This window comes from Serinus canaria, chromosome 10 (assembly GCF_022539315.1).
Source record: "Serinus canaria isolate serCan28SL12 chromosome 10, serCan2020, whole genome shotgun sequence".
In the NCBI taxonomy this organism is placed as follows: Eukaryota; Metazoa; Chordata; class Aves; order Passeriformes; family Fringillidae; genus Serinus; species Serinus canaria.
This window is the reverse complement of record NC_066324.1, coordinates 18,790,706-18,811,690: the sequence shown is the minus strand read 5'-3', so window position 1 is coordinate 18,811,690 and position 20,985 is coordinate 18,790,706. Positions and strand designations below refer to the sequence as shown.

Genomic DNA, 20,985 nt, shown 5'->3' with positions numbered 1-20,985 from the left:
CTCATCTTGGAAAGCAGATGGGTTATGTTTATCGGGCCAAGTCAAGGGTGGCCATTCTGGCCAGTTTCAGTCACCATTTTATAGCTCAAAATGATTTCTAGGAGAGTTTGTTCTATAGCATTTCCATGGACTGAGGTGAGGCTGATTGGCCCTTAGTTTTCTGCATCTTCTTTCTTCTGCTCTCTGAAGACAGGTGTGGCATTTACCTTTTTTCTTGTGGTGGGGACCTTACCAGATTGCTGTGCTTTCTCGAAGATGTCAGAGAGCAGCCTTGGGATGGCATTGACCTGGTTTCTCAGTGCCACTCTGGAGGAACTCGTCTGGTCCCATCAACTCTTGTATGTGTCCAGTTTGTGTAAGTGGTCTCTGATGTTCTGCTACTGTAGGTAATACATCTCCTCTTCCACTAGGCATGGAAGCTTGCCAGTAAATACCGAGGTGAAGAAGGCACTGAGAGCATCAGCCCTTTGCATGTCTTGTGTCAGTGGTTGCCCACAATATCACTGGTTCTCCCTCTGGTTGCCACTGTACCTGGAAAAGCCCTTCTTGTGTCTTTTCACATTACTCTCCAATTTCAGTTCTGAGTTTTGACTTTCCATTTGTGCATGCCTGGGCAATGTTTCTGTAGTGATGTTTCCTCCTGATTACACCCTCCACACGCTTTCATTTTGGTGCATCATAATCAGTTTTAGAAGCGTCACTATTGTTATGAAGCTTATTTTGTACTTGTCCTGGTGCACCACTCCCTCCACGTCAGCTCGTGGAGGCATTCTTTGGAGGATATCTTATTTCTCTGGTCCACACACTGTGGGGGTTTACCGATGTGAGGAGGAGAATGTTTCATTGTAATTAATAATTGTTCCCTTTTTCTGCAGTGGAAAAAGTAGAAGTTTCCATTAATTTAAATATTTTTGTGTACTTTGGCTAATTTAAAAATATTTCCTCTATTTATTGTCTTTTCTGTTAGGGTAAAATTATTTGTTTATTGTGGAAAACTGGTAATATAGCAGAAAACCCTTTTCTTCCCCCAGCTGTGGCAAGACAAGCCACAGGAGCTAGTTTATATGTTTTATTAGAAGAATCACTATGTGTTTAGGCTGGCTGAGACTTTCAGGTTCTCTTGAATTTCCTAAGTTCTCCACCTTTGTTTAATCTGTTTATTGGCACAAGGAGAAGTTTGACACAGATGCCAAGCTTGCAGACTCTAAACAGTGTGTATTCAGCTCCAGCTCTTACTAAAATGAAATTAATCTTTCAGGGTCACAGACATCTTGAAGAAAAGTGAAAAATAGTGGGTGAGAGGAGGAATGGTGTATTTCTGTTTTCAGAAATACAGAAGCAGAATGTGGTGGTGTCATAGCTGTGGAATCTTGGATGATGACTGACAGGAATGCCTCCAGCAGACAGCTGAATTCCTTCTCTCGTCATTAGGGCAGAGTGATGTTTTGCAGCATCTGGTATTTAATCAAGACCCTGTTTTGTGAGTTAAATCTGATTAATTTTCAAGCAGAACTTAAATTACTGGTTTACTTCTTGCTTCGCGGGGCATATCTGTGGAGTGTCACTTGGAGTTGCTCAGGTCATGCAGCAGGGCCATTCCACAATCAGCCTGTTTATCTGTCTGAAAGGTGACCTTGGGTCTTTTGCATTTTATATGACTCTCAGAGCTGTTCTTCCATAAACATCTGAATTAATTTACATTCTCAAATCCTTTCTGGCAGTCACCAGAATACTTGCAGGTCAGGTAGTGAAGAGAGAGAAGGTTTCACTAAAGATATTAACTTTAAGCTGTAGGAATACTGTATTTCTTTTGATTTCTCTTGATCCCTCATGTATCCCAGAGGTCCAAGCAGTTTCAGCCAGACTGATTATACATGGGGAAAAAAAGTTGTAATTTGTTTGTCTTTTGGAAGTAATTTTTCATATCTGGGCTTGTACCATGTCAGAACTTACCATTTTACATGGTGGAAGGAATAAACTAGCTGTTAAAAACCACAAAATGTAGTTTTTACACAAAATGTGGTTTTTACTCAAAATGTATATGTTGTGTTTAATTTCAAACTTGGTATAAAATATTTGAGTAACAAATGTACTTTTATAACACAATATTCACATGTAAATGGTTCATAAGTGTAGGATTCTGTTGTAAAAGATCAATTGAAAACTGCAAGTGTGTCTTTTCAGGGATTCTTAACTGCTTTTTTCCTCCTGTTAAGTTTCTTGTTGAAAATTTACACTTTAGTTCCCATCTTGGTGGGAAAACTGCCCATCTGAAATCCCAGGTATTTAGATCAGCTTTTCTTAGAACAGTTCCCAAGACAGGCTGCAGTACAATGATGCTGTTATAACTAATGAATGAGACTACCCTGAGCCTTCTCTTCCTTCAGCAGGGAAGGCAGTGAAACATGGAAAATGAAGTCTGACTATGGACTTTTTTAGCCTTGGAGAAGAATGACATAGGGAAAAAATGTCCTAGAGCCTCAAACAGTGACAGTCCAGATTCTATTACCTGAATCAAATTTCTGTTGTCCTTTTTCTGACAATATAGCCTTCTTTAAGCAGAAATCTTTTTGCAGCATCTCTGACCTTCAGAATTCATATGAAGGACATGAGCCAAGGTCACATAGTAGTGGATGAAAAAGCATTTTGAGTATGAGGTATAATGCAGGTCCAGAAGTCAGAGGAAGAAAGAGGAAAGGAACAAATACTCTTTGCTTGCATACAGAAAACTTTCAGTGGCATCAAGTGCTTTGAGCTGGAGTGCTGGGTTTTTTCCTTGCACTCTGCAAAGCTACAATTGTATAATGTATCAGTGCTTAGAGTGCATATTGAGGGGTTTTATTCTATCTCCACTTTGGTTTCAGGAGGTACTGAGTTGATTTCCAGACTGGACATTGCAGTTTAACTTTCAGATACAACTGAGGCAGAACACCTGTTTTGCTTCTCCTAACATTTATAATTGATGCATTTAGTATTTAGCCAGGCATTCCTTCCCAGGCACTTTCTATGAAGAATGAGCCCTCTGCTCACAATCCCTCTGCAAACTGACAGAGGACTATATTGTTCATGTTCCGTTTTTTTAACCAACTCTGGGGACAGACAAATTAGATTTTTAGAATTATTTGGCTTATTGAGATTTCAGAACTGTTTTGAGATTTAAGTTCTACCTGCAAACACATGCAAAAGCAGACACTGAATGGGCATTCAGGTTTATATTTGTTTGCACTGTATCTTGAGTATTATTAAGGTGATGCACAGAGTCTCTGAAAGTGATTCTCTTCCTTGTTTTTGATATGAATCAAAGATGCCTTTTTAACAGCAGAAAAACCTGCATAAGGAAAACAAAAGGAAACCCAGTTTTCAAATACATTTTTGGTTTCAATATATAGATATTTCAGGGATTAGATTAATTTTCATTATTCTCTGGGAGCAGTGCTGCTATCTGCTGCATATGTGAAGTGAAAAGACACTGTTAATGCAACTTCTGTAGTGTTATTGTAGTAATGTTGCTGATATTTTCTGTTTCCTTCAAGAGAGGATCGTCTTTATTCAGGAATGTTTTGGTATAAGGACCAGAATGTTGTATTTTAGCTCTGTATGGTATGATTTTGTTTTGAAGTCACCTACCTGTGTCCAAGCACACCTGAAATCCCTGATACCTTTGTTTTGGAAGCCAGGACATATATATATATATATATATATATATATATATATATAAGTCCTGGCTTATATATATATATTAAAAAATATAATTTTTCATCTGTGTCACTGCATACAATAAACATTTGGATTAACAATAGCTTCTGTCTCTGATAGTCTTACCTCTCATCCTTTTCATACCTGCTTTGGGGTTAAGTGCAGAAACAGTTGCTTTGCCTTCTCAACTCATAAAGTATTTATTGGATGCTACTGCCTATACTTTGATCAAGTCTGTCTATTACCTAAACTCCTTCACAGCTATTTGTTTCTAAACTATCTGGATTTGTGATGCCCTTTCTCCACTGACCTAAGCACAGCTCTGCACCTATGTTTTGAAAATCATTATGTGCCATTTACACATGAGAAAATGAAGGTGCATGGAGATGAAGCAGCTTAATTTGTACTTATTGTTGTCATTAGCACCTTCTGTTTGTCAAGGCAGCAATGCAAATCTGCCAGCCAGGAGCAGGAATGGAATGAAATGTTTGTGAGCTTATAGTAGTTTGCTCTTGGTGCAGGCTGCAAGTGTGTTCTAAAGCACTGGTGTGCATCCAGCTATAGCTGATGTGTTCCTGCATTGCAAGAAGTGCTCAGAGAGGCAGTTCCCAGACCTCTGAAGCAACTTGAAGAGCATTGGAGAGGGGTGTGATCCATGTTGTATTTTTCAACACTCCAAAACTGCACTTTTTCAGCCACTGAGGTAGCAGGAAACAGCACAGATATTGACTGAACTTGCTTTACAGTTTTTGCTTTCCATAGGCATAGTAAAATACAATTATGTTTATTAACTTGTATTAGGAGTTACAAAAAGTACTGTTTTCTGTTACTCTTAATTCTTACAAACCCAAGCACTTTGGTCTGAAATTTTTATGCCTATGCTAAAAATATTGCTTCATTTATGAAAGTACATCTAAGGAAAAAAAATTCTTTAAAATGTTCTTGTACTGTTTTGTTCATAAGTATGGGAACTGTTAGATGAGGAAATCGTAGGAGGGTTTGTGCTTTCCTTGTGAGAATTCACCTGAATTTTGCCAACTTATAGCCCCTAGATCCTCTAAAGAGTATATTCATACTTGACCTCTTGCACGGTTTGCAGAAGCCAAGGACAGTCTTTGAGGCAGACATTTCTTGTGAGTGCCAGGGACTGTCCCAGTCCTTGGCACCAGTGGTGAGAGCCAAGTGGCATTTGTTGGTGCTCTGCATCTTTGTCCTGTCAAAGAAGAGGAGAAAAAAATACAAGGAGAAGAAAATGGATGGTATAAAGACAGGGTGAGGAAGACAATAACAGAAGAAGAATGGAACCATGGAATGAGGGCAAGACAGGAGTGAGTGGAATGGACACATTAGAACACGGGACAGATGACCAAGGGAGAAACTGTGGGAACTAGTGAGGAACAGGGAGAAGATGAGGAAGAATAGCTGGAGGGGCAGGAGGGAAGGAAGAGTTATAACACATAAAAGGAGCTTGGATACCGAGCAGGGGTGGAGGTTTCACGTCTTTTGGATCTCTTCAGCCTTCTGATTCACCAGCCACTCCATTGGCACAAGGGGGAGTGCAGAGCTGAGCACAGGCAAACAGATTCTTCTGGAACGGGGGGTGTGCCTGCAACACACAGATCATCAACATAATTCTGTATGGCACTTTCATTCAAGATGCAGAACGAAGTACAAGAAATAAAGTTTTCTACATGGTGTATGTGATAATAAGAAAATTGGAAAACCCTTCTCTCAAGAGCTGAGGAGTGCCAAAGTTGTGCTTAGTCCTGTGGTCTTTATTCAGTCCTCTTGTCTTCTGGTACGCAGTCGCATGGTATTTTTCAATTGCAGATTACTTTGACAATGGTGCTTTACCTTCCAGAGTCTCTGTGGACTTCTTTTGCTGATGGCAGAGTCAGACTGAGAATAGATAACTCATGCCCACAGACTCCCATAACAGTTCATCAGATGTTCAAGGAGAGCCTGGAAAAATATGGGTCCCTTAATGCTTTGGCCAGCAAAAAGAATGGAAAATGGGAGAAAATAACTTTTTCAGAATATTATTGCCTCTCTAGGAAAGCAGCCAAGAGCTTCTTGAAGGTAGGTGCAGGAAACAAAACCAATGCCTTTAATCCTTTTGTCTCCTTTAAAAACCCAAAAAACAAATTAATTAAAAAAAACCCACCCCAAACCCCACAATATATAAGAGGTTTTTTGCATTACTTGAAGATCAGTATTCAATATTCTTTATTGAAATTATAATGATGAAAATTACTTTTGGTCAGAGGTAACACTGCTGTCAGGGAACCTTGACTGCAAGTGAGGAGCTGCTGTGTTGCACTGTGTCTCTGGGACACGGGTGCAGAACTCAGAAGAGCTCAGCGGCCTTAAGATCACAAAAGAAAAATAGGGGAAAACTACTGTCATGAATTTGGTGAGATAAAGACAATCTTTAAAACATTCTAAATGTTTTAAAGGGTAATATTGTACTTATTATGCTCTTGTTCATATTGAAATATTCTGGGTCTTGGGACTTTCTGGGCGGCAGAGTTCAAGCAGACAGGAGAAGGGAGTAGAAAATTCTCATCCTATTAATTGCTGATAAATACCAGGTTTGCTATGGATACCAAAACATGCCTTCACATGCCTTGTCAGTACTGTGATAATAAATCAAAAGTTTTCATCTTTATATTTGTGTGTATGTTTCTCTCCAGTGGGCCTATGTTATATAACCTTACGTGTATTATTTTTCAGCTTGGTCTGGAACGATTCCATAGCGTAGCAATCCTTGGATTTAATTCTCCAGAATGGTTCATCTCAGCTGTTGGAGCTGTTTTTGCTGGGTAAGATTTTTTGGGGGGAGTTAATTTTTGAGGGGGTTTGGGGTTTCTGTTTTGCAAGGTCTGGGAATGTATCAAGTCAGTATTTTGTATCATATCTTGGAAGTTATGTTGCTACTGACTGACACTTTCAGCAACCTGCTGGAGTCTTATATCCCACATAGTTCAGACACTCATAAATGGATCCTGTTTGCTGTGAGCTTAAGCATGACAATCACACAGAAGCTGTTGTACAGGATCTTATCAATGGAAGATGTGGGAAATAGATGAGAACCCCAGTTTTATATTAATGATAATAATACAATATTAATGGTATCTACAGTAAGATATATTCAAGCAGATGATGTAACATATGAATATTAACTACCCTGATTTCTTCTGTCCTGATGCCTGTTAATTTGGATTTTACTTCTTAAGATGTTCTGTACCAATGAAACACAAATTGATATCTGTGCACAGCTTGAACAAAAAGAGGACATAAGTGAGTATTTTTTTACCACTTCCTGAGCTAGCTCCTGTGTAACCTTAAGTGAGTTAAAACACTGAGTCCTAGCATCTTCTACTGAATAGTTTAGAGATTGGTTTTTGCAATGAGCATAAATCAGAGATTCATGTATGTCTGAATATGTGAAACAAACGTAAGAGTTGTCCTGCTGTTTGCTTCCACATCTTCATACCCCTGCAGGTTTCATATGATCTTTGATTATTATTCTCTTTTGATGCTACGTGCATGTGTTTGTGTGTGTATGCGTATGCATAAAAGTGTATGTTCTTATATATATAAATTTTTTGATCCAGAGGAATTGTCACAGGGATATATACAACCAATTCTCCAGAGGCCTGTCACTACATTGCCCATGACAGCAAGACTGATATTATGGTTGTGGAAAATCAGAAACAGCTGGACAAGATAATGCAGGTACAAGGTGGCTGAATGATTACTGAAAAGCCACAATTTTTCATTTCTCGATGCTGTGTGGGTCCCAAATACCATGTACACTCTGCATCATGAAACCTTTCTTTGTGAAGTGTGTGTTGTTACTCAGAAATCTGGTATCTGGTGTCAGAGCTCATGGGCGGCTCTGACCTTCTGCAGTGTCTGTGGCTACAGCAGAGAACAGTGAACTGGATGGTTCACTGCAGGCTTACCTAAAAAAACTCACATTTTGATCCCATATTTTTATTGTCACCACCTGATTCTGTTTTGAAAAACACAGTCCACTTGAATGGACGAGATTATGCTGATACAGGTTTGTAAAGGTCTGCCATTTAAATATTAAGGAATGTCAGTGTTCAGAATTTTCTCTTTCCAAGGTATCGTCTTTTCCTGCTTGTAATATCAGCCATTAAGGCTCTTGAGTTTACTGCACTTTGGTTTACATGAGACAGAGCTTAGTGAGAAAGCAGCAGCCTTCTTAAGTGAACAGTCTCAATTTTGACAGAGCTCTTGGGCAGCTGGGCCTGCCTTTCAGCAACGGTGCCAGATGGAGAGACCAGTCTGATGGTAAGGTGACTGGGGAGAGGAGCACAGACAGCTCTTGAGAAGGGCTTGTCTGTCTGTCAGGTGTTGAGGGAAGCCTGTGGATTCATCAAACTTGCACCAAATGGCACCGTTTGCTGAAGCAGGAGGGCCCTCCCTGATGGAGCTTTCTGCCAAGCCTGCATACCTGCAAGAGAGAAAATGTGCAGGTTTTTTTTCAAATGTATTTAATTTGAAGCTGTTCATGAATTACTTTGTATTTTGTAGTTGTGTTTTGTATGCAATATGGAGGAAGAGAGATTTTTGTAAGTATTCTATAAAAACACACATTCAGATAAGCCTTCTTGCGGTGTCATTGTCACAATGCCAGGCTATTGTGAACATGTAGAGAAGAATCCAAATGGAACAACTCAAGGGGTTTGGTTTATACACATTATGTAGAAAAAGAGAGCTCTGGCCAGCACTGCTTTATCCAGCAGAGGGTTTTTTTGAAACTTTTTTTCTGGAACCCCAGACTGAAATAATAACATCTCAATTGCTATCCTTCTAATAATATGTACATACTGGCTATCATCAAGCCACTGCTTTTGTATTGGCAAAGTTTAGTTCAAAATGTGATTAAATGAAAGGTGTCTGTGAGGCATGGGGTCTCACAGAATGCAGTGAAATCAATGCTTACTATAGGCCATGCAAAGCACACAAAGAGCTGCTGAAAGCAGCAGCCACTGCTGTCTGCCTGTAAGCCTGCAACTTTATATTTTTATTTATCCTTACAATGTGCATACAGCTTCCTTTGATTTTTTTTTTCCTTAAGGAAGTAGAACTTTTTTTAACACTTGAACATCACTTTTTGCTGAGGGACTTTATTGGTAATCACAGGCCTGGGTCAGCTTCTAGCTTGGCCTGCACTGTTCCTTTATGTGCCTTTTTGTGCATTATGAGAAAGGATGCTGAGCAGCAATTTCTGGTGTATTTTTCATTTTTTAAAGCTTTTGACTGAAGTTATATTTCCTGAAGCAGCCTTCCCTCCCTGCCGCCTCTAGTTGAGCTTGTTGGTGATGAGTTTAGGGGAGAATATATGGAGGTGAAGGAAAATGGGAGGTTTTTGTGCCTGCCAACCCATTGACAGCATTAGAGTGGATAAAAGCCCACACAAGACATGAATAATAAATAACTTTGTTTTAAAAAATGCGACAGATCTGGAATCGGTTGCCCCACTTGAAGGCTGTGGTGCTATATAAGGACTCCATTGCAGAGAGACATCCAAATTTGTACACGGTGAGTGAATGCTAGAACAGAGGCATAAGCAAGTAATGCATGGGGTTACACCCATGTATTGCCAGTTAATACCTGGTCTGTTATTTATTTGATACATTTTTACTGTGCTTATCTGCCTTTAGAATGCATTGCTGTGTTCCAGCAAACACATTCAAAAGCTTTATCAGCTTTTTCTGTTCAATTTACCATTGAACATTCAAATTACCATTACTTCACATTTAAGAAAAGAGCTACCTGCTTTACTGTCTGTCTTGTGTCTTCCTAATTTTTAACTTGTCTGGGTTATTAAAACACCTGTAGGTTTTGGGTGGGAATGTGTACTCTCAAATGGTTAAGAAAAAATTTGCTCCCTGGTACCTGTGAATTCAGTAATTTTTTTTTAAATCCAGTATATTAACTGGACTACAGATCAGATTTTAGGTTGAAAACCTTCAGCTGTTGAAAAAATATAGTGAAGAGTATATATATAATGTATATATATATATATAATGTATTCAGTATATAAAAATATAATGAACAGTGAACAGCATAGAAATATTTTAAAATACTTGCAGTTTTGATAATCTGATAAGAAAAAAGTCTTCTGTGCCTTTTTTTAATGTCTTGCATAACTTAATAATAAACTGCTATTGTTCCAGTACTCTACATACTGGTATAGAGCATGCCTTGCATCTTGTTCAATAAAAATTTTAATACAAATATGATCTTACTATTAAAAAAGATTAGGTGCTAGCATTTAATTCTTGAACAACTTGCACTTATTGAAGTCGAAATGTGTGAGAAGTGCTGTATTTTTAAACACTGGTTCAGTGTTCAGGTGTCAAGTTGGACATTTTCGCAGATGAGCCGGGCAGCTGTGAGTGTCTGACAGGTGCCACAGTTTATGTCATCTAAAGGAGAGCTCAGATGACCAGAGGCAGAAATGATTGTTGCTGAGGGGTGGAGCAGAGCACCCCCAGCCCACATGGTATTTGATGGAAGGGATTTGTGCCGTGTGATGAGCGGCAGGGGCAGAGCTGACTGAGCAGTGCATGTTTCCAGAAGGCAAATGCAGAGTCAGGTGTGTGGTGTGACTGTTTCTGTACCTTCCACACATGCTGGAATGCCAACGCCATCTGTTGCAGGTGCTGTTCAGTAAACAAAGCCTGTGCAACAGATTCTCAATGATCAGTGCATTCCACAGTGAGAATACAGTATGGTCAGGAGAGCAGGAGCAACTGCTTAGTGACATACAAACAATTATGTCCTTCACACCACCAGGCTGTCCAGGAGCTTGTGAAATTGATGCAGCCACATTCTGTGGGGAAGCAATAGAATGTGACAAATCCCTGACTTGCTACAGAGCTGTGCAGTGCCTCTCTTTTCAGAGATGTGGTTTGTTGGAAGAAAGTGTAAAACTTAATGACTAATTCTTGGGACAGCCTTGCCACCCAAGAAAAGGAGGTTAAGGTGCCACAGATGCTGACTGTTGTAATCTTAGTAGCCCAGGGCAATGCCAGATGTCTGAAAGAAGAAATTACCTACCCTCAAGCAGAGTTTCCTTTTTTACCTCCGTTTTTCTCATCATCCCCATTACTGCTTTGTGGTCCTAGACAGAGCGCCAAGAAATTGCTGAAAAATGAAGGTGCTGCACCTTGCATTTAAATATTACACTTCTGTAGCACAGTATGAATCACATGATTGCAATGGGAAACTGACCATTTAGTTATCCATGTTCTTTTAAAATTCTGTGATACTCTAGTTTCCAGTTAGCATTGCAAGCAATGTTACCCCAACAGCACATCAGGGGTGTGCAACAGAAGTATTGGGGAGCAACCCATATAATACAGAGGAGCAGGTTCAGGATTATTCTAGGCCAATTTGTGTGGCACAAAAGTCCAGTGTCATAAAAGTTTTATCTCACTCTAGAATGAGCCAAATTTGAATGGAAGTTGTGACCAGCATCATCATCATATGCCGTTTCCAATAAAAGAGCACATCATTTGGGCAAACATTCACACATCTAGATAATGATGCTTTTGCAAAGAAGCTTTTGCTCAGTTGCTTTATAGTTATATTTATATAGTGTACAATGAATGATAGATGAGCTGTCACAAGTGCACTCTTAAAAATGATGCATCTAGATTCCTTTAAATAATACTCAAAATCATTTTTACAGTGTGAGAATGTAACAGAGTTTTAGCCTCCCTGACTTACCCATAGTATCCACATTGGAGGAGAAACAGTATTACTATTCCTTCTTAGACACTGAAAAGACTCATGACAGCACAATTTTAGATAGTCTGTTTGCAATTCACACACAAAGCTCTAAGATAGACTCATCATATTTCTTCCATAGCCAAGGTCTGGGGAAACTTGCCTTGGACATGTGTTCAGAACAAGGCATTGAAATGTTCTAACATTTTTGAGACAGGAAAGATGCAGTACCATGTCAATTTGTAGAAACCCATTTGGTATGCTGTATTTTCTGTTCCATGTTCTAGATGGAAGAGTTTCTGGACCTGGGAGGTGACGTCTCTGACAGTACTTTGGATGACGTTATTAACTCCCAAAAGCCGAATCAGTGCTGTGTTCTGATATACACCTCCGGAACAACGGGGAACCCAAAAGGAGCCATGCTGAGTCATGACAACGTAGGTACTTTAGGCTCCCCCTGTAGCAGAGAAACAGCAAAGTGTGGGGATATTTATTTCTGTGGTTTGAAATGGCTGGGACATCCTAGAGCCCTGAAATGCTTTTGCTTTTACGGCGTGGATAAGGTACTGCAAAGCAAAGGGCAGTCAGTTGTTTCTGGTAAAGTACAAACAAAGTAAAGAATGAAACTCCATTCAAACAGCCATTCACAAAGTTGAACAGTTCTTTATGAATATGAAATTTTTATTCACTGTATTTCTTGTGACATCTAATGTATGAATTCATAAATACATTTCACAGATTGCTATAAAGTCTCTCTAGTGAATGTCATAGGTCTCTGTGAAATGAACAAATCATATACATCAGCCAGCTACTATCAAAACAGCCCAATGGACTGCTTTTGCAGATTTTATTAAAATTGGGGTTGGATGTGTGGATTTTTTACTTTGGTGCTTTTTGTTCCTAGATTTGTGTGCAGGTTTCTATGTCTGTTACTGGAGGATAATACAGCCCCAGTGCTCAGTGCTGGTGCTGACAGTAACCCTACCTGTGTTGTTGCAAACAGAAGATTTCCAGTTATAGACAAAAGCAAAGTTGTTAGCTAAAAGGACTTTCCACAGAGATTTGCTTGGAAAGATACATGTTTGGTGTCTGAGCAGGAGTGGAAGGTGGTAGGAAGCCTTTCTGAATACATAGATAATAATCTGTGCAAAGGGATGGTCTAAGTTGAGGCCTCACCCCTTAAAGCAGAAATTATTGCAGACTTGCAATGTGGAAACAGCAATTCATCCAAATGTGGGGAATTAGTGCACTAGTACCTGGAAGCAGAGCATAATGAACTTGGGAGACAAAAACAGTGATTGATGTTACAAATCTATGCTCCTTTATATCAAAGGAGTATGGTGTCATTTCCATGCCAGCTGACAAACTATTCTTGGCTGCTGATCACAAACAGGCTATTTTTATGTTGACAAACAGTGGAAAGCATGCCATGCCTGTAGCTTTGCTGCTGCCTTCTTTAGTCAAAGATGTTTGCTACTGTTCATGTGCAAAGCCAGTGCTGAATCAGTCTTGCATGACCCTCACAGATCTGCTGTGAGTGTGCCTGTGTGTTGTGAAGCTTGAAGTAAAAGCAATGAGTACAGACACATCTTAAAGACATCCTGTTCTTCCTACTGTGTGAGTCTCCCATAGCTTCTTTTCCAGTGCTGCCACCTAAACTTGGATGGCCTGGCCTGGCCTGACAGCATGCTGCTCCTTAGAACCCTCTCTTGAGAATCTCTATTTCCTTAGGCCAGGCCTACACTTGTACTTTTTAATTTATTACAAAGGAATGTACTATGATTGTAGGAATACCTGTGGTTTATGTCTGTCCTTTGCCATCTTGAATACTCTAATATCTTTATCCTGCACTACCCAGTTTAGATTACAGACTTGTCTGAGAAAGAGCTGTTTCTTTTTGTTGCTTGGGGTTTTCTGGTTTGCTTGGGGTTTTTTTGGAGGGGATGTTGTTTGTTTTGGTTGCTATTTTTGTGCACATATATCTTCTCTATTGTCTCTCACACTGTCACACATATTTATGTGTCTTCCATATGCTATGTTCTGATGATGAAGATATGCATATTTAGCATCTTTGAACTGCATCTTCTGAGATAAAGTGGGAAATAGGAAGAAGGAGGGGGGAAACATCATCCAGGTTCCCTAAGAAGTCAAGCAACACAACTTCAAAACTATTCATGTATGTGCTGCCTCTCATGAGAGGGGTGGGTGTTTATGTGTCACTTGGGAACCACTGCAGTGAATATCCCAGAGGCTTCCAGAGGAATAGAGTACAGCTGCTATCTTCCTCCTGAGTGCTTAGCCAGGGGATGATGGCAATGAGCTTGTGGCTGATTCGAAATTGTCCTTTGAGCTCACTGATCACTGAGTATTTATTGTTCCTTTTCGGACTTGCAGATACAGCACTGGTGGAAGGTGCCAGCTTAATAGAAAGCCTGCAAAGATGGAGAGGTGGAAAGGAAGGGACGGATCAATTTGTTTCTCATCCGTTCAGCCCGAGCCTGCCTGGCTGAGTGTGTCACTAGTGTCACCGACATGTCTAGTGAAAAATCCTTTCCTTAAGATTTTTCCCTCCTGAGAAGCTGAGAGGCCTCAAGAACAAATTGTAAACAATTCTTATCTACTGCTGTGGAATGCACCAGGTGGATCTGTGATTGGTCTCATCTAGTTGGTTCTAATTAATGGCCAGTCACAGTCCACTGTCCAGACTGTCTCAGTCAGTCTGAGCCTTTGTTATTCATTCCTTTTCTATTCTTAGCTTAGCCTTCTGATGAAATCCTTTCTTCTGTTCTTTTAGTACAGTTTTTAACATAATATATATCATAAAATAATAAACCAAACCTTCTGAACATGGAGTCAACTTTCTCGTCTCTTTCCTCATCCTAAAACCCCTGCGAACAATCACACTAGGTCTTGGGGAGCTGCCACAGCCCAGGCAGGCAGCACAAATGCTGTATTTACTTATGTTATCTGCTCTTCTGTATTTCTACAAAGGTAATCTGGCTTTTGGCAGTGTCCTCAGGGAACTGACAGACTGGTGTGTGGTCAATACTGCAATGTCTTTCTGTGAGCACAGATTTTTCACAGTTTCATTAGCATAGCAAGAGGTTAACAAGTTTGTGTTAAGAGGAAGAAAGGAGAAAAATCCAAGCCAAAATCCCGACCATACCTAATGTGCTGTATTATTTATTTAAACAGATAACTTGGACATCAGCCCATTGCAGCAGAGCAGGAGGTATGCAACCTGCAGAGGTCCAGCAGGAATCTATAGTCAGTTATCTCCCACTCAGCCATATAGCTGCACAGATCTATGACCTGTGGACTGGAATCAAATGGGGAGAGCAAGTTTACTTTGCTGAGCCAGATGCTCTGAAGGTACCTTGTCTTGCATTACATCTAATTAAGATTGCAATTCTTTCTCTTAGAAAACATCCCAAGGACAGAATATGATATTTGAAAAGTTGTAGAGGATGAAGATTGAAAGTCCATTGTTGTAAGAGTTCTGAAAAAATAAAGCTCATTGTATTTGTGACCTAGTGCTCTGAATTCTAATTAAAATATATAATTCATATTCATAAGGTTCTTTTAAGGCAAAAGAATTATAAGCAGTTTTTAGAGAAAAGGGAGGCTGGAGGAAATAACCATGTGTGTTTTTCTCCTTGTGTACATACCTCCCCCAGTGTGTCAGACTGACACATATTAGTGCATTTGGGTGACTGAAGTGAGCTCAGCAGCCCTTCTTTATGTTCTACATATTTAGTGATGTTCCACAGACTGAAACATTCAGGTTTTACTTCACCAAAACTCTTTCTCTCTGCTGTGTGCCTTTTGTTGAAATTATTTCTTTATTATAACAGGGCAGCTTGATCAACACACTAAAAGAAGTGCAGCCAACATCTCACATGGGAGTTCCTCGAGTATGGGAGAAAATCATGGAGAAGTTAAAGGATGCTTCTGCTCAGTCAGGATTTATGAAGAAGAAAATGGTTTCCTGGGCTATGTCACTTAGCTTAGAGAGGAACCTGAATGGCTCAAACAGGTGTGTAGTACAATGAGTGAGATTTCCAGCAACCTGAAAGTAGCAATTCACTTATAATAAACCATGAAGCTTCAGTGAGACTCTTGGTTTAAGTGGGTAAAATCTGGCTTGGCAACACAGTAAATATGGTGCAGGAAGGAGGTGTAGTTATTAATTGTTATTGATATGAATGAGTTTACAAGGAAGTGAGGGAAATTTCTGATGCCCAATGGTATTCCAAAATATCATTCCAGGATATTCCTTTGCTCGTCTTGTCATTCAGTTTCACAGATAGATCTTGCAAATTTCAGTTTTCAATGGTCTAGGCTCTCAGAGACACATTTAACTGATAAAAAAAATCAGGTATACAAAATCTGTGTTGTATAAAATATGTTTTTATAGATTCTTTATATATTTGTTGAATTCAGATACCTCAGGAGTTGGAGGTAGGAAAGCTCCAAAAGTAGGAGAAACACAAGATACTGAATAAATGAAAGAAGGATGAATGTTTCACCTTACTGATGTTCTAACTTCTGTCAACACCCAAAACCAAATGACAAATACATGTCCATACAAAATTTGTGCCTGATTTTGTTTTGAAAACTTCCTAGGTTGCTGTGACTTACTTGTGTATTTTGTACTCAGCAGTGATCTAAAGCAGCTCTGGACAAGATTAGCAGACTGGTTAGTGCTTGCAAAAGTCCGTAGTGCACTGGGGCTTTCTTCCTGTCAGAAGCACTTTTCTGGTGCTGCTCCTCTCAATACAGAAACATTGTATTTCTTCCTGGGTCTGAACATCACCCTGTATGAGGCTTATGGGATGAGTGAGACCACAGGCCCACATTGCCTCTCTGGGCCTTACATTTACAAGCAGCACAGGTAATTTTGCTTTTATTACTATTTTTAATATGATCTGTTTCATTTTATCTGTGAAAAAAAAGTGTTTATTAAAGTCAGCAAAGATACTGCAGGTTATTTTATTTTCCCTGAGTGCATTGCCACTCTGTTGTGACTTCGGGAGTCAGAATTTCTAATTTCCAGGTCAGAATTTGAACAGGTTGATTCCATAGCACACTGTGCCAGGAGCACTGAAGCTGAGTTGCAGCATTATAGCCAAACACAGTGACTACATCTGACATAAACCTTGCCTCCCTTGCCCAAGGGAGGAATGCAAGACCTCAAAACCAAAAATGCTTTTATACCTGTAGATACAATGGGGAAAAGCAGCAAGCAGAGGCCAAGACAGACTGCCAGAAAGTGCTCAGGCACCCTGACAAATCTGCCCTAATGAAGGAGTATTCCATGGCTGTTGGACAGTTGCAGCCTGGTGATAATTGCAGTCATGGATACTTTGACAGTTTCAGGGATTTGGCACATTGGCCAGTTAATCAGTATTATTTTGATGTTTCTGTGATCTTTGTGGGGTTTTTCTGCTCTTCTCTGGTAGCTGTGGTAAACCAGCACCTGGATGCAGAGTGAAACTGGTGGACAAAGATACAGAAGGCAATGGAGAAATCTGTTTCTGGGGAAGGACTGTTTTCATGGGTTATTTAAATATGGAAGACAGAACAAAAGAAGCCTTTGATGAGGAGGGCTGGCTGCATTCTGGAGATTTAGGAAAGCTAGACAAGGATGGCTTTCTCTATGTCACTGGAAGAATTAAAGGTAATAGGCAAAATCTTGCTCTCTGTTTATGGTAAATGTTCAGCACTCTTCAGTCATCTCTCAGTTGTAGTCCATCTAATGAAGTGTATTTTCTCTAATACAGGCAGCATTGCCCTAACAGGAAGGTAAAATAAACTTTCCTATGAGAAAACCACAGTGTACCCTGTATTCAGGGAAGGTTTCCCTGTTTAGTCTGTAGTAGGTGGAGATGATTCAGTTCCTACAACCAGGCCTTTCATCTCCCACACCTTTACTCATCATTAATTACAATTAGCAATATAAACTACTAACACAGGTTTAATGTGTCTGCCGTGTTCAATTTGAATGATATCATTAAGCTGTCCAATCTCCCTCTGAATCTTGCCAGTGTCTTAATTGCACATTAGAATGTTTAGGGGGTAAGGAGAGGCACGCTCTGCTATGGAGAAATTGCTGCTGTACCTCAGAGGTTGGTTCCTCTGGTGTCTTGGGCTAAGTGTTTGCAGAGACCAGAGCTGAAGCTCGAGAGCAGAAGAGAAAGCTACAGCTGAAGCCATGCACTTAGGTGTTACTGCAGGACACTGGCTGAAGGCTCATGAGACTGACTAGTCACTTGCTGACTTGGAGGCTTTCTTCATGATGTGTATTCAGACAGTTGGATTGGTCACAGGCAAGATGTAACTGAGGAAGATTTAAGAATTGACTAAATATTATCTTAGAACTCAAGATGAATCACTGGGAGACAACACAGATGTGTGAATTCATCCCAGGTGGCATCATGTCCTGCTAGTAGGTATCAGGACTGAAGCTGGTAGTATTAATAGCCTGCACCAAATGCAGCTGTCTTGATTTAACTTCTTTTCTTGTCTGATTCATTTTCCTTTAGCACAGCAGTAACAAACCCATGTCTCGATTCATAACATTTGTGTTTCTCTTATATCTGTCTGGATTGCTGAACTAATAGCAGTTACTCTAAATTACAGGATCAGTAGACAATCCGAGATAAAATAACCATATGTTCAATTTCATTCCAAATAAGGGCAATGAAAAACTAAGGGACAGAGAAATTGGTAGAGGATCTGGGACAAAGACAGGACTATTACAAAAGAAGGGTGGAATGAAAGGAAAAGTTAGACTTAGAAAAGCGTGTCTCTGTTATTTGCTGAAGCATGTTCTGAACTGCTGTGAAGACAATTATTTGAGCACAATTGGCAGTCACTAATATAACAACAGCAAAGAATTGCAATTTACTTAGAGAATACTCAAGTTTGTAATAATTTCATTGAATATATATATTACACTTCAGAACAAATATTGCTTTTATCAAGCCTTCCTCCAGTAGTAACTTACTTTTGTCTGACCCCTCTTGGTGGATTTAAGAATTGGTTTTAATCACGATAGCAATGAACTTGCTTTTTGTTTGGTGAGATAGCAATTATAGAATAGTGGGTGAATCCTATGCTAATTTGGAAGAGATGATCTCTCAAAGAAAAATTCTAGTTATGTAACAGTCCCTTGAGATTAAGCTGTTACTGGATAATTTGTGGTATTTGAAAGATATTCTCTTGGAAAAAAAATCTCGTATTTTTTATGTCAGAATAAGAAGAGCAGGTTGAGCCAGACATCAACCTGATCTCTGGAATTTATTTGAATGCAACTAATAGCCTTTCTTTTTTTGCCTAGATTTGATTATTACAGCAGGAGGTGAAAACGTGCCTCCAATTCCAATTGAAGATGCTGTGAAAAAAGAACTTCCAATTGTTAGTAATGCTATGGTGATTGGAGATAAGAAGAAGTTTTTGTCAATGTTCCTGACCCTAAAGGTAAACCAGTTATAATATTGCCTTCAATGAAGTTATACACCTGAACCTAACAAAAGAATAATAATTTTGAACCATTTGTAAAAAGACCTAAAATTAGGTAGGAAGATATTAGGGGGAAAAAGCATGTAGCAGCTACAGACAAATCCTGCTGGGTCTAAACCTAGGGTTACCTGATCTGCTAAATGTCAGAACTCAGGACATCCCTTTGGGAGTCCGGAATTGCTGGGACTCCTGCCAGGGGGCTCAGAGACCCTGGCACACAGCCCAGAACACCAGTGGGTTCAATTAAGACCCATGGAACAAATTGCCAGCTTTGTATGAAGAGCTAAAAGCCACAGCAGTTTAAATAGTGTAATAATTAAATTGTCACTGGGTAAAAATGTAGGTTTTGGGATATTTAGTATAGGGGGTTTTGGGGACAAGATGGAGGGACTTGGGCATGTCTAGCCTTTCTTCTTCCTCTTCTCTACCTCCATCTTCAGTGGTGATGTTGGCACTTTTAGATTGGTTTAGAGTAGAAACTCACAGTCTAACATAGGTGATAGGTATTGGAAAGTAATTGTAAACATGTTACACGTAGTTTTTAGTATATAAAAAGATAACACCGCCCTGGGGGCAGGCAGAGTGCCTCTGACTGTTCTGCTGAGCGGACCTCGGCTGGGCAGGAGGAAAAATTTTATAGATAAGATACAATAAACAATTCCGAGACTGAAAACTGAAGAGCTTCGACTCATCCTTTGGACGTGCGGGCTGAAGCAGAGACTTTTAACACATCTTGGGGTTGCAAAGCCCTGCGATCCCCTGAGAGCTAAACATCCACATATTTACTGCTGTTTTTCCTACATGTACAATAAGAGCTATTTTCTATTTAAATACAAATTTTTATATGAGAAATGCTGGAAGATTTAGAAGTCTTTGTAACAGAACACAACAATAGCTTTTATGCTTACACATGAGCAAAACCAACAAACATTTCTGTTATGGGCAAACTCAGAAACCTTCCAACAGAAACATTTCTCTACAGTTTGTTATTTTTATAACACAAGAATGATGACCATGGAACAAAATTATTAATAGCCTTGCTGTGGTATAAGCTTCAATTGAGAAACCTCTGTTCTGAAACATTTGCGCTTCAGTTCTGTGAACATACCTAGTGAATGCCACTTAGGTGTTCGGAAGTTGTTTACCTCTATGACTGATACTCCCTATCTTCAGGTACAATAGAAATGCTAATTTAAGAAGTCTAGGAACACTTCTATCTCAAGCTGTTTACATTACACCATAATTCCATTGAACATGAGCTAAATGTTTCCCTGTAACAATGGAGTCACTTGGAAAATATGGCAGAAATTCAAGGTCAGAGATGGACTCTATGGCCTAATTCATTCACACGTTTTAAGACTGTTCATGACATCTGCATATAAGCTGAAAATATTTGCATTTGGTAGCCAAGTGTAAAGAAAAGCCCTTTATGATTTGTAGGTGTTTCTGCTTTTTAAGGCTTACAGAATGTTTGTGTATTTATCCTGAGCCTTCTTCCCAAGGGGGAGGGCCTGGTCAGAGAACCTCTTAATGCCTTTTAAGAGTGAATGTTTAATGATTCACTTCATTTGATATTTCAGAGTGTGCTGGACCCAGATACATCTGATCCTACTGACATTCTGACAGAGCAAGCCAGAGACTTCTGTCAGAGGAGTGGCAGTAAAGCCACCAAAGTGTCCGAGATTGTAGCTACAAGAGAGGAGGCAATCTACAGAGCCATCCAGGAGGGAATTGACAGAGTCAACAGCACTGCTACCAACAGGGTTCACTGCATTCAGAAATGGATCGTCCTGCCAAGAGATTTTTCCATTTCTGGGGGAGAACTAGGTAAGACTTACTGATTTATCTTGAGGTACACAAAGTTGAGAGGCTGCTGCTCTACAAATATTCAGTAGAGAAGGAAAAAATGGTTATGCAGTGTGTGGTAACCAATACAAAAATTGGATAGTTTTTGCTGTGCACACATTTATGAATCTGTTCTCATTTGCATGC

At 39.7% G+C, this 20,985-nt stretch overlaps 1 protein-coding gene across 3 annotated transcripts in view; it reads left to right on the top strand.

The window, feature by feature from the left end:
* The window catches only part of ACSBG1 (acyl-CoA synthetase bubblegum family member 1), a 42,861-nt gene that overhangs the window by 19,138 nt on the left and 2,738 nt on the right, over window positions 1–20,985 (top strand). For 2 of the 3 annotated variants that reach the window (XM_050978272.1, XM_018923245.3), the window contains 11 exons: window positions 5,558–5,775; window positions 6,430–6,518; window positions 7,314–7,434; window positions 9,193–9,273; window positions 11,757–11,906; window positions 14,665–14,841; window positions 15,324–15,505; window positions 16,130–16,363; window positions 16,932–17,149; window positions 18,812–18,951; window positions 20,574–20,820. In XM_050978272.1, the coding sequence (XP_050834229.1) occupies window positions 5,644–5,775; window positions 6,430–6,518; window positions 7,314–7,434; window positions 9,193–9,273; window positions 11,757–11,906; window positions 14,665–14,841; window positions 15,324–15,505; window positions 16,130–16,363; window positions 16,932–17,149; window positions 18,812–18,951; window positions 20,574–20,820 (1,771 nt within the window). In that variant the 5' untranslated portion in view covers window positions 5,558–5,643. The remainder of the gene's footprint in view (window positions 1–5,557; window positions 5,776–6,429; window positions 6,519–7,313; window positions 7,435–9,192; window positions 9,274–11,756; window positions 11,907–14,664; window positions 14,842–15,323; window positions 15,506–16,129; window positions 16,364–16,931; window positions 17,150–18,811; window positions 18,952–20,573; window positions 20,821–20,985) is intronic. The other variant, XM_050978273.1, reaches the window with a different exon arrangement.